Source organism: Danio aesculapii, chromosome 7 (genome assembly GCF_903798145.1).
Source record: "Danio aesculapii chromosome 7, fDanAes4.1, whole genome shotgun sequence".
Taxonomy (NCBI): domain Eukaryota; kingdom Metazoa; phylum Chordata; class Actinopteri; order Cypriniformes; family Danionidae; genus Danio; species Danio aesculapii.
The window spans coordinates 12,033,515-12,045,599 of NC_079441.1; the positions used below are offsets into that span (position 1 = coordinate 12,033,515).

At 35.5% G+C, this 12,085-nt stretch overlaps 1 protein-coding gene across 1 annotated transcript in view; it reads left to right on the plus strand.

The window, feature by feature from the left end:
* Positions 1-12,085, plus strand: part of furina (furin (paired basic amino acid cleaving enzyme) a) — a 194,600-nt gene that overhangs the window by 152,624 nt on the left and 29,891 nt on the right. Inside the window, exons 8-9 of the mRNA XM_056461050.1 lie at positions 871-1,043; positions 11,732-11,944. Coding sequence (XP_056317025.1) covers positions 871-1,043; positions 11,732-11,944 — 386 coding nt within the window. The remainder of the gene's footprint in view (positions 1-870; positions 1,044-11,731; positions 11,945-12,085) is intronic.

A 12,085-nucleotide genomic window follows, 5' to 3' on the forward strand; every position in this document is an offset into this window, starting at 1 on the left:
TCTTTCTTTCTTTCTTTCTTTCTTTCTTTCTTTCTTTTTCTTTCTCTCTTTCTTACTTTCTTTCTTTCTTTCTTTCCTCCTTTCTTTCCTCCTTTCTTTCCTCCTTTCCTTCCAACTTTCCTTCCATCTTTTTTTCTTTCTCTTTTTCTTTCTTTCTTTCTTTCTTTCTTTCTTTCTTTCTCTCCTTTTTCTCTCCTTTTTTCTCTCTTTCTTTCTCTTTTTCTTTCTCTTTCTTACTTTCTTTCTTTCTTTTTCTTTCTCTCTCTCTCTCTCTTTCTTTCTTTCTTTCTTTTTTTATTCTTTCTTTCTTTTCTTTATTTCTCTTTCTTTTCTTCCATCTTTCTGTATTCATTTAATTTGATCTGATGAAGATCATATCGCTCTAAAACAGGAGTAAAGCAATACTTATTATTATTATTATTATTATACATGTTTTTCGGGTTGAAAACCAATTCAATTATGCTGCTTTGTTAGAATTTATAATTTTCTGGTTTTATCTTGTGGTTCTACTAATATCACACTAAATTAGCATTTTTATTACTGAGATAACCCAGTCTAATTGGACCTATTTCTGTGCCTGTCTTTAGAAACTAAGGTGCACATGACTTCACACAGAGTTGGTCAGAGTTATGCTTTTTTCTTCTGCTCTCTCTTTTTTTTTTTTTTTCTTATTTATTAAATTTTTTGTGCAAATAAAGTGCTGTAATGTCCATCCCTGCAATTTCTTAAATTTAATCATCTCATCTAAATAATGCATTACAGTAATGATCCTGTAGCTTCTAGCTGCTGTAAGATATAGAAAAGTGTGTAGTTATGTTTGTGTGTGATTTTGTTCTGTCTCTAATGTGTATTATGCTTTGTTTATTTAAGGGGTGCGTATGCTGGATGGAGAAGTCACTGATGTGGTGGAGGCTCAGTCTCTCAGTCTCAACCCACAACACATTGACATCTACAGCGCCAGTTGGGGACCTGAAGATGACGGCAAAACTGTGGATGGACCTGCAAAATTGGCCAAAGAGGCTTTCCAACGCGGCGTAATAGAGGTTTGGCTTTTCTTTCATCTGAACTTGTTGCATTTTTTTGTTATTTGGGCCTGAAACAAACACATTCTGCATTTTGCATCTTGTGTGTGTGTGTGTGTGTGTGTGTGTGTGTAGCCTGTTTGTTTTCCGAGTCATATTTTATGTTCTAGATTTCCATCCTCTCTCAGCCATTATAATTAATCAGACTATATTTAATGTGGCTCTAAATTATATGGATATGCAAAATATCTGTTATGGTTGACAAATGTTTAACATGTCAGCATAGTAAACAACATAGTTCATCAAGCTGGATCATGTGTGCGATTTAATTAAATGTATTAAATTGTTAATGTTTTTGCATTTTAAATTAGGTAAATGCATCAAAGTCATTGCATTTTATACAATTTAATCAGTAAATACTGATCTGATCAGTTTGTATTTGCACACAGAAATTTTAATTCTTAAAATATTTCTCAAGTGATGTTTAACAGAGCAAGGAAATCTTTTAAAGTATTTCCTAATATTTTTTCTTATTTCTTCTGAAGAGTCCAATTTCAATTAGTTTGGTTGGAATTAAAACAGTTTTTAAATTTATTTTTATAAATTTATATATATATATATATATATATATATATATATATATATATATATATATATATATATATATATATATATATATATTATTTTATTATTTATTTTTGGTCAATATTATTTATTATTTTATTTTTTTTGGTCAATATTATTAGCCCTCTTAAGATTTCTATTTTTATTTATTTATTTTGATTGGCCTAGTTAACATTATTAACCTGGTTAAGCCTTTAACTTGCATGTTAAGCTGAATACCAGTATCTTGCAAAATAACTAGTATTATATTATATTATATTATATTATATTATATTATATTATATTATATTATATTATATTATTTACTTTCATCATGGCAAAGATAAAAGAATTCATTCATTCATTCATTTTCCTTCAGCTTAGTCTCCTTATTGTCTGAACTTGTCCCAGTAAACTGCACTTTTTAATAATCAGAGGCTTTCTGGCAGAGGGGGAGGTCTTGCAACAATTTTTTAAAAATTCATTTGACTTCCAGCCTCTGCATGTTAATACTTTCTCCAGCTGTGAGTTATAAATGTTTCAGATAAGAGCATCCTGTGTGCATTAATCTATCGACCTCCTAGGTCTACTAAAGACTTTATTAAACAGTCTGTGGACTTGTTGAGCAGTCTCTTACCCAGATATGATAATGTTTTAATTAAATTAAAATTTCAATTTTCATGTTTGCTGCCCAAACTGTTATTTAGTAAAGGATTTCTTGAATCTCGTTGACTCTTAATTTGACACTCACAACCATGGGCACACCATTGGATTGTGTTTTGTCATATGGTTTATCAGTCTGTGTTATTGCATTAGATGATATGGCATTTTCAGACCATAAATCGGTCACTTTTGAGATCACTCATACCCTTGAAATTAGCAACTCATTTATTGTCTCCAGACGGTTTCGTTGATTTAATTTCTCTTCTATTGATCCAATTAAACATTTGTACATTAATGATCAACATACAACAATGCTAGAGAACCCTCCCTCTTATCTGGATGTTATCTGGAATAACTCATTCAAATAACTAAATAACAGCTGCACTTAGTTATACATGGTTAGTTTTAAACCTGTCTCTCTTGTGTCTCTGACTGATACAGTAGGCTGGATAAAACTCAGCAGCTGTACACTAGATATTTCACTTCAAAGCTTTTTAGGTTAGCCTTTGAGATTATTGGCCATTATTAAATAAGAGTAGGGCTGTGCGATTTAGGGGAAATATCTAATTATGATTATTTTTTTTTCTTCGATATTGGGATTTTATTTTGTAGTCAAAATTCAGCTCAATAATCTGTAATCTGTTTTGGTTTGGTGTCTGTGACATTAAAACCAAAGTATTCCCATCCCATATTGCAAATGATATTCTTTAATATTCATTTGTCTATTAATGCTTCTGCAGCAGCAGACACCAAATTCCCACTTGTCAGCGATTTCTTGTTTGTTTGTTTTTTTTTTTTATTGTAGGCGTAGTTCAGGTGCGCAATTCTAAACTAAAGTGTGCTCACTCAATTGGCTAGTAAGGCTGTCACACACAGCCGGTGTTCTGTCAATTTGTCCTTACTTGTCAGATTGTTCTACTTTCCATTCAAAAAGTACTCTAGGTAGCACATTTTGATATGCTACACATCCCTTTTTGCTACCAGTGTAAATTTTAACGTAGATTAGATTCAACTTTATTGTCATTACACATGTACAAGTACAAGGCAACGAAATGCAGTTTAGGTCTAACCAGCAGTGCAATATAGCAGCAAGTGCAGGATACAGGTATAAGTTATAAAGTGCAGTTATAGAAAAATTATGGTAATATTTACAGATGGATGTACTATGAACATTATATACAGGTTGTATTAGCTATGAACAGATTTACAATAAATGAATATATGTACAGGATGCTATTAATAATCAGAAGTGTGCAGATAGATAAACATAATTACAAATGTCCATGTGCAGTGGGTATGTCCAGTTCAAATAAGTGAATCAGTGCAATGAATATGTGCAAACTTTAAATGTGCAAATGTTAAATAGTGCAGTGATTGTGAGGAGTATAAGTTAGAGGAGTGTGGGGGGTGTATTGGGGGGCAAAAGAGTCAGTGAGGGGCAGAGTTCAAAAGGGAGACAGCTCTGGGGAAAAAGCTGTTCCTCAGTCTGCTGGTTTTTGTCCGGGGGAGCCTGAAGCGCCTGCCGGAAGTATGATATGATTAGTATGATATGAAGCCCTAACCTACTTAATCCCTAACCCCAACCTCAGAACCATTCAAATACAGTGTTGGTAGCATAATCTGATGGGTAGTATAAAATGTCAGGACACCTGTTGTCATGCATATATTTCATATTGCAGCCTCTTGCGATTTAACTCATCGCAATATTTCAAATTGCGATTCTATTACGATTAATCGCACAGCCCTAAATAAGAGTCTTGTTTCAGGAGTTGTGCCTTCACAACTGAAACATGCCATAGTGCAGCCTCTTCTGAAAAATGTCTTTGGACTGACGGAGAAACCGGAGCACCTGGAGGAAACCCACGGCAACACTGGGAGAACATACAAACTCCACACAGAAATGCCGGTACTTCTTGCTGTCAGGCGGCAGTGCTACCCACTGAGCCACCATGCTGAAAAAGAAATAACTTGCTTATTAAATCTATTTGGTTTAAAATACGTTAAAATCTTGACTCTATTAAACAGCACTCTGTAAATGATTGAAAATAAATTACAATTTCCCTGGAGGGTTAACATGATAATAATCATACATTTATTATAAATAATGAATCTATAGAGTAGCCTTGTTTAATCGTTAGTTATGTGAGGTTGTTTATTTATTGCCTGAGGTTTTGATTTGGCATGGACGTCAAGGAACGAGTATAAAACCTACACATTTCCCTAAATACAGATTATTATGTTTAATTATTTGTTTTTTTATTTACTTGAATGTCTACATAAAGAGCAATGAAAGAGGTCCAGTTTTCCAGGCCATCTATAATTGCTTCTGTGACTCATGGGCTATTTTTGCTATTTCCTGCCATTATCTACATCAATTGCTCCGTGCCACAAACAGTAGATGTGTTTTCATTGATATTCCTGTGCTGAAACAGGCCAATCTGTGGCTGAATTCGCCTCTTAACCTCAACACTTTTACCAGCAGCGGCATTTAAGAGGGCATAAATGTGCGCTTCAATTGAATTAAGTGGATTTGCTTTGAAGTCGGTGATGTCAGAGGAAGATGCTCAGTGTTTGATTCCGCCACACTTCATTTAAGAGCGCCTCGAGTCATGAAAGCACTAACTTGTCACAGTGAAGTTTGTTTAATTTAAATGTCACATTAAATGGCAATCTTTCAGCGAGACGTCTTCATGTGGATTTTCCAGAGCATGAACAGTATTGACGTTCATAATTCCTAATTACTTAACGCCATTTGAGCTAAACTGCTATCATGGAGCGGCATTAGTTTCAGCCCTTCACTCGCACATGAACATGCGCTGAGGTTTTCTGAATCTGGCCTTGGCCCAGAGAGAGAGGACAATGTTGGAGAGCCTTGCCAAGATGCTTCCCACCTACCGCAGTGTGTCGTGGATGGATTTTATAGGAGCAGACCTTATGGGGAAAATGCTAGCAGGAGACTTGGTATGCTAGACCCACCGTGTGGTTACATTTCGGTTGATATGAATCATAAGGAATAGTTCATGCTAAAAAAGATATACAGTAGGAGTTGTAATGTAAAAAAAAAGTGCTTCTTAATGGAGAGAATATATTTTCAACACGTTTTATACATAATACAGCCCCTAGTTTTTCGCCATTTCGCAATCGCTGAATCCAACGTGAAATCAACAAAGTCACAAAATTTCGATCCTGCAAAATTCTTGATTTAAGCACAAAATAATTGCAAAATATGTAAATAATCTCATTAAAAAAATCTAATTCCAAACTATATAATCAAATTATATTTATTTCAGTTCGCAATGAATAGTTTTACATGACTTATAGACATTGCATACGCAGCACACGTGATGTATTTGAGTGTCTCTCGTAAAGTGACGTCTCACCTTGCGCCCTCACAATCATTACATTACATGGAGAGGGGCAGGGGAATTTTCAGCTTGTGTAGTAAGCAGGCGCAGATGAAGCGCGAGTGATTTACATGTGAAGTCCATGCAAAGGTGAGATAAAGACGTCTTATAGCACGAATTGGGCATTTTGTGCGTTTGACACGCTTCAGACTGCAATAGAAAGTTGGAGCAATGGAATCGACAGGTGGAGATGAGATTAGTTCAGGGATGACGGCCACTGGATGTGACCGAATTGAAGAACATTATTTGTGCTTTACATGTATGGCTGGTATTATGATGTGCGTCAAATCGATAAATGATTTCGTTTAACTCTTTCCCTGCAGTTAACAAAAGAAAACCATTCCCTGCAGTTGACTAGTTTTACGGCAATCTGTGTTTTAGTTGTATTACGATAGGTGAAGCCCTAACACATGTCCTATGTGTGACGATGTCAGATGATCCGGGGAGTAAAATCTGAGAGAAAGTAAGATTGTGGATAAAAATAAGAGTTATACAACCTTCCTTTAGCTTAATCCGTACCGTTTCAGATCTGGTCTTGACAAGAGAGCAAAGTAAAGAAGCTTTATTTTTATGATTTGTGTCATTGTTTCAGATTGCACACATAACATAGCAGGTTACCTTATATGGTAAATACATATGATTTTTTACATTTATTTATATATATAAATCGCAAAATTGTCTGTAAATTTCGGGGAATTTCCGCCACAAAATGAGTCATTTTTATCGCAAAAAATCACAAAAGAAAATTATGCAAAACTACAGGGGCTGGTAATAGTTTTAATAACTATTTTCTTTTTTAATATTAATGTTTTTTTCAGGGTTTTCACCTTTAATTGATAGGACAAAAAAAGAGATCGGGAAGCAGAGAGAGGGAAAAAAATTGGCATTGGACCTCGAGCTGTAAATCGAACTCGGGTCGCCGTGAACACCGGAGTGCCTGTGTCGACGCACTAACCTCTACATCCCTGGCGCCAACTTAATTCATTTTGTAAATAACTTTTATTTTGTATTGTATTGAATTTGAAGTGCAATTTAAAGACTTAACCAGGGTTCAACACTTCTGCTGGCCCGATCAGAAAATGTGCACTTTAATTTTGATACTCACAGACATTGGCACCAAATATAAATCATAGAGGTCAAACTTACTCATGCATAGCCTAATTTAAGTTGTCAGGTTTTGTAAAAATGTATCTATTGAATTAATCAATCTATTAAAAAAAAACGTTGGCTAGAAGTATGCATTATAGGCTTACATTATAGAAAGAAATAACAGATGAACCAGTGTTGTGCCAAGAAACACACCCCTGCATGTGCATATATTAACTTTTAAATTGGATAAAATTTAATAATAGTGTTATGACAACTAATGACAGTGACTGAGGGAAGTTTCATGAGTGAATCCCTTACCTTACCGAAGATATATATTTAAATAAATAAATAGATAAATAAAAAAATAATTTAAATACATTACCGATTAGATTAAAGTGAATTGTTTATTGTGTGGCTTAGTTGAAAACTACAACAATTTTATGTTTTTCGTTTGTTTAAAACCCACCAAAATGCCTAATTTTAGAAACAAGCTTATTACATCAGTCTATACTACAGTCAATATTGGTGTTTTTCACTTACTTGTAAATCAACGGTAATTTTAAAATGCATTGCACTTGTTCTTGCTATCAAAACAATAATCATATTAGCCTACGTTTTAATCAATTATGGCCTTTTTTAATGTAAACTGAGAATGCTAATGGAAGTCTATGAAGGGAATGTGTGCATTTTACCGCAGGGGTACTTTTCTCTGTATTAATTTACAACATTTAAATTTAGTTAGCTTTTTTATATTCAACAATGAAACAAACAAAAGGTTTTGGTAACACTTTAGTTTAGGTCACAGTTCATGCTATTAACTACTGGCTTATTACCTGCCAACTTAAGATATGAATTTCCTCCAACCACATCCCCATCATCATCCTTCTGTTTTCAGATAGGATAGTGGGCCAAATTAAAGGTTATCATGGGCCAGCTTTGGCCTGCAGGACCTAGTTTGGGCATCTCTGGCCTAAACTAATGTATACTGTCCATTTGACATGTCCATTTACAGTGTTTACCAAGTTAGCTAAAACTTGTGATAAATTTATAGCATGTTTGATAATCTTATTGTTCGATCTTATTGTAATCAAATCACTGAGAAATTTTATATCTTTAAATATTCAGAGGTATCTATTAGTTTTTGCTGTAAACATCAAGTTTGAAGTGGATTTTTAGCAATCATCTTAATACTACAATGCCATTTATATCCCACAGACAAGAGATCCATTATGCAGAATCGTTTCCAGATATACAAATCACATTAACATGACTGAATTAAATCAGACCTGCTGATCTTTTAAAAGTTCAAACACAATACAATGTTCTCTTTTCATAAAATAAGTGACACAAGGACAAAAGGAAAAAGCCTGGTGTTTTCCACCACCGTCCACATTTATCCACATTTTATAGTCATTGTTTCTGCTGTCCAAACCATGAGTGTTTAGCGTGTGCCAGCAGTCAGATTTGTTTGGGGAAACAGGATCCATGTTGCGTGGAGAAGGCCAATGCAAATGGAGCTCAGTTCTGTGTAAATAAATGCCCACAATCAAGCAGGTGTGTGCCGTAAACCCCAAGACAGAGTCAAACTTAGACTTTCTCCGCACGCTATTTTTCTCCTGCGGACTTTTTTTATTTAGTGCATTGTAAGGTACAGTATAAAGAGCAGCAGCGATCAAAGGTAATGAGCAAACAGCATCTGAATCAGATTATTTGCACTGCTGGCAACATGCTGAAATGAAAGTCATACGGCTATTGAAACATGCCTCGTTAATGTGCTGCGTGCATTTTTCACGAGCTCATTATCGGCCCTGACAGTTTGCATTACTGAGCTTCATATGACCGCAAAAAAAGCCCGGTGCTGTTTGTGTCTTTCATTTGCGCCTGCAAATAAACACGCATGATAAATGACTTGAGAACATTAGCGTCGTCCCACAAGGTCCTTTTAAAAGCATCTGGTCCAAACCACGATAGCGCTTCAATAGTCCGTGACACTTTGAACATCCTTTCTGGGAGACCATCTCTTCTAAATCCCACTCATCACAAATATTATCCAGTTGTTTTGGGTATTGTCACTGGTAATCCTCCCATCTCAGACTTGGCAACGCTGCGCTCGCATCTGGCTCTTAGCATTAGATTGCTTAAAGAGAAATGCCAGCACTAAGGCTGCGTTCACACTGCAGGCAAATGCAGCCCACATCGGATTTGTTTATTTTTGCTCATATGTGAATCAGATTTGTTTTTGTCATGACCGTGTGAATGGCACATACTGCACTGAATCTGATCTTTTCAATTTCGATTTGTGCCACTTTTGTATGTCAAATTCATCCAATAGAGATCTGATCACAGTGTCATGTTGGAATTCATGCGGATTTTACATCTTTTTACAGATGTAAATCATTCTGCACTGGCACATACTATAGACATCTTCTTACTATTTCAGTCGCATAAGATTTATTTTAGGTTTCAGACATTGATATACACATTAGTACAAGCAAAACGACCATTTATAATTCATAAAATACACTGCTGAAGTCTGCGAAAATGCCAATGGTAATGTAAAACATGGTAAACGTATGGTTCTCAGGGGTCATGGAATTTCTGCAATATCATGGAGTTTTAAAAATGCTTATTACTGACATTGACAGTCAGGGAATAAATTTGTCTGTCATGAAATATTAGGAACTTTTGTTTGTTGGTTTAAATTTTAGTCTAATTTTATTAAAATGTAATTTTTCTACGCTGTATCATGTTTTTATATTTATCACATTGTCAGACTTTTGCCTATTGTTGAATTTGGGCTGTTTTTCAGAGTAATTTTTGTCCTTTCCTGATCGTCACATTGTAGTCACCAAGCTGTACTTGATAATTCAGGCTAACGTGCCAGGAAAATGTACATTGAAGTGCTTTGGCAAAATGATTTGACGAGTGTTAGACTGAGTGCTCTTTCTTATCATTTCTTTTTAATTCTGTAGTAAATGATCCATTATTGCTCTTATAATGGCTGTTAAATCATGAAAAATTCAAGCTCAAACTTTTTTTTACTGTAAGCAACGCAGCATTTTTGCCTTTTTCTCCCATTCATTATAGACCGTTTCAAGGTGGTGTCGTCATTGACCCATGCACATTTCCTGCTCGTTACCAAACCAAACAATTTCATAGCTGTAACAAGAGATGATTCAATCATAACGTAATGTTAAAACGGCTATCATAACATTACTTATCAATATGTGGCTCTTTTTGGATCTCAGAAGCTATAGAAGTTAAAAAATGTAAAACAGGAAATATGTTGGGACCATTGCTTTTGTTTATATCTCTCAAAATGGTCTATAGGTCATGGAATAACAGCTTTTTAGTCAACAAAACTTGGGGAATTTTCCATTTGGCTAAAAGTCTGAAACTTTTAAGTATAATCTGACAGTGTGCTTTATTTGAATCGTGCATATACAGTGTGTACATAATTAGAAAGTTTCTACTGTGTGTCTTTTGTCTACTTGGCTCAATATACAGTAGGACCATGATTAGTGCTCACTGGCAATCAAATTATAGTCACGTTCAAAACAATTCAAGTCAAGTTGACTTTTATTGTCATTTCAACCAACTGCTTGTTAAGTGTGAAGTCACGTGAAGAGGCCAAATCAAACTGTATTGGGAGGCTCATCAAATGGTAATAAACATTTACAAAGTGATGTAATACTTTCGGAAATCACGATCACAAAATTACATATAAATTTTTTTTTTTGATCAATGCCTGTTATCAGATGGCCAGAAAGTAATTCATTTTTTATAAATTATTAAAATATTGGTGCCTGTGATGCAGCAAGTCCCAGAGATTGTTGAGTACTCCATGATTTTATAAAAAATTTACTTTAATGTGTGATATGACTAAAAACTATAGTAAACAAATATTTTTTCAATTAAAATGAATAGCGGCTTGTGTCAACAAGCGGATACAGTTAAAACGCAGTGAAATGAAACGTTTCTCCAGGACCAAGATGCTAAGTTAATACATAAGTTTTACCAACATAAATTAACAATAACTTACTAAGAAATATAATTAGCTGACTTTAGTCCCTAGGCTAATGTGCAAAAGAGACTAATATGACCACATGACACGTTTCCATACTTTGTGGTGACGAGGTGAGTTGGATTGTGGGAGGACAAATATTAAACATTAAAAGGGACCTATTCAGCTCAAAACGCCACACTATTTTTTTAAATCTCTTTGAAACTGCCCCATTTAGGCTTTGGATCAAATTGTGTCATTTTGGTGACTGTCGCTTTAAATTCAAATGAGACTGTGCTGTTTTCAAAAAGAGGGCGGAGCTACAAATGCCTATGCATCAGCATAGTGGGAGATTCCAATGAGAATTTGTTATTTTTGTGAAAAAACTGAAAAAATGTCAATAGTGACTCAGAAGAGGGACGTCATAGTGATAAAATCCACACAACGTCAAGCTGTAACATCATTAGACGTTGATATTTGGTTGATTTTAGGTTGTGTTGGAAAGTGACCAAAATCCAACGTTGAGCAAACATCTTAAACCAACATCATATTGACGTCGAATACTGACATTAATTCGTCAAGTATGGCAACCAAAATCCAACATCTGATAGACGTCATAGTGGTAACGTCCACACAACGTCAAGCTGTAACATCATTAGACGTTGATATTTGGTTGATTTTAGTTTGGATCTTGGACATTGGCGTCGGCCTAACCTTGGGTTCTGTTCTGACGTCAACCCATTTTGTAACGTCCCCATGACGTTGGGGTACAACATCTATCTGATATCATGTTGACGTCCTGTGCCTGCTGGGATCATGTACATTGTGTAACTGGAATATTTCTGCTGTGTATTATCTCTGTGGGTCAACTTAGGACTAGTGCACACTGGGAAATTAAATTTTGCTCCTTTAAAACAAGTGTTTTTCTTCTCCTCCTGTAATTTTAGGGCCGTGGTGGACGTGGGTCCATCTTTGTGTGGGCTTCGGGGAACGGTGGCCGCATGAAGGACAGCTGCAATTGCGACGGCTACACCAATAGCATCTACACGCTGTCCATCAGCAGCAGTACGCAGAACGGCAACGTGCCCTGGTACAGCGAGGCCTGCTCATCCACCCTCGCCTCAACCTACAGCAGCGGAGGCGTCAATGAGAAACAGATTGTGAGTCCTTCTCTCTGTCTCTCTCTTTCCGCCTCCAGAAAATCAGCAACAGTTATCCTTTAATTGAAGAAGTGGCGTAGCGAATCGATTCCAAAAATAAAAGAGATCAGAAGATAAACCGCCAAGCCAATTTATGGAAAA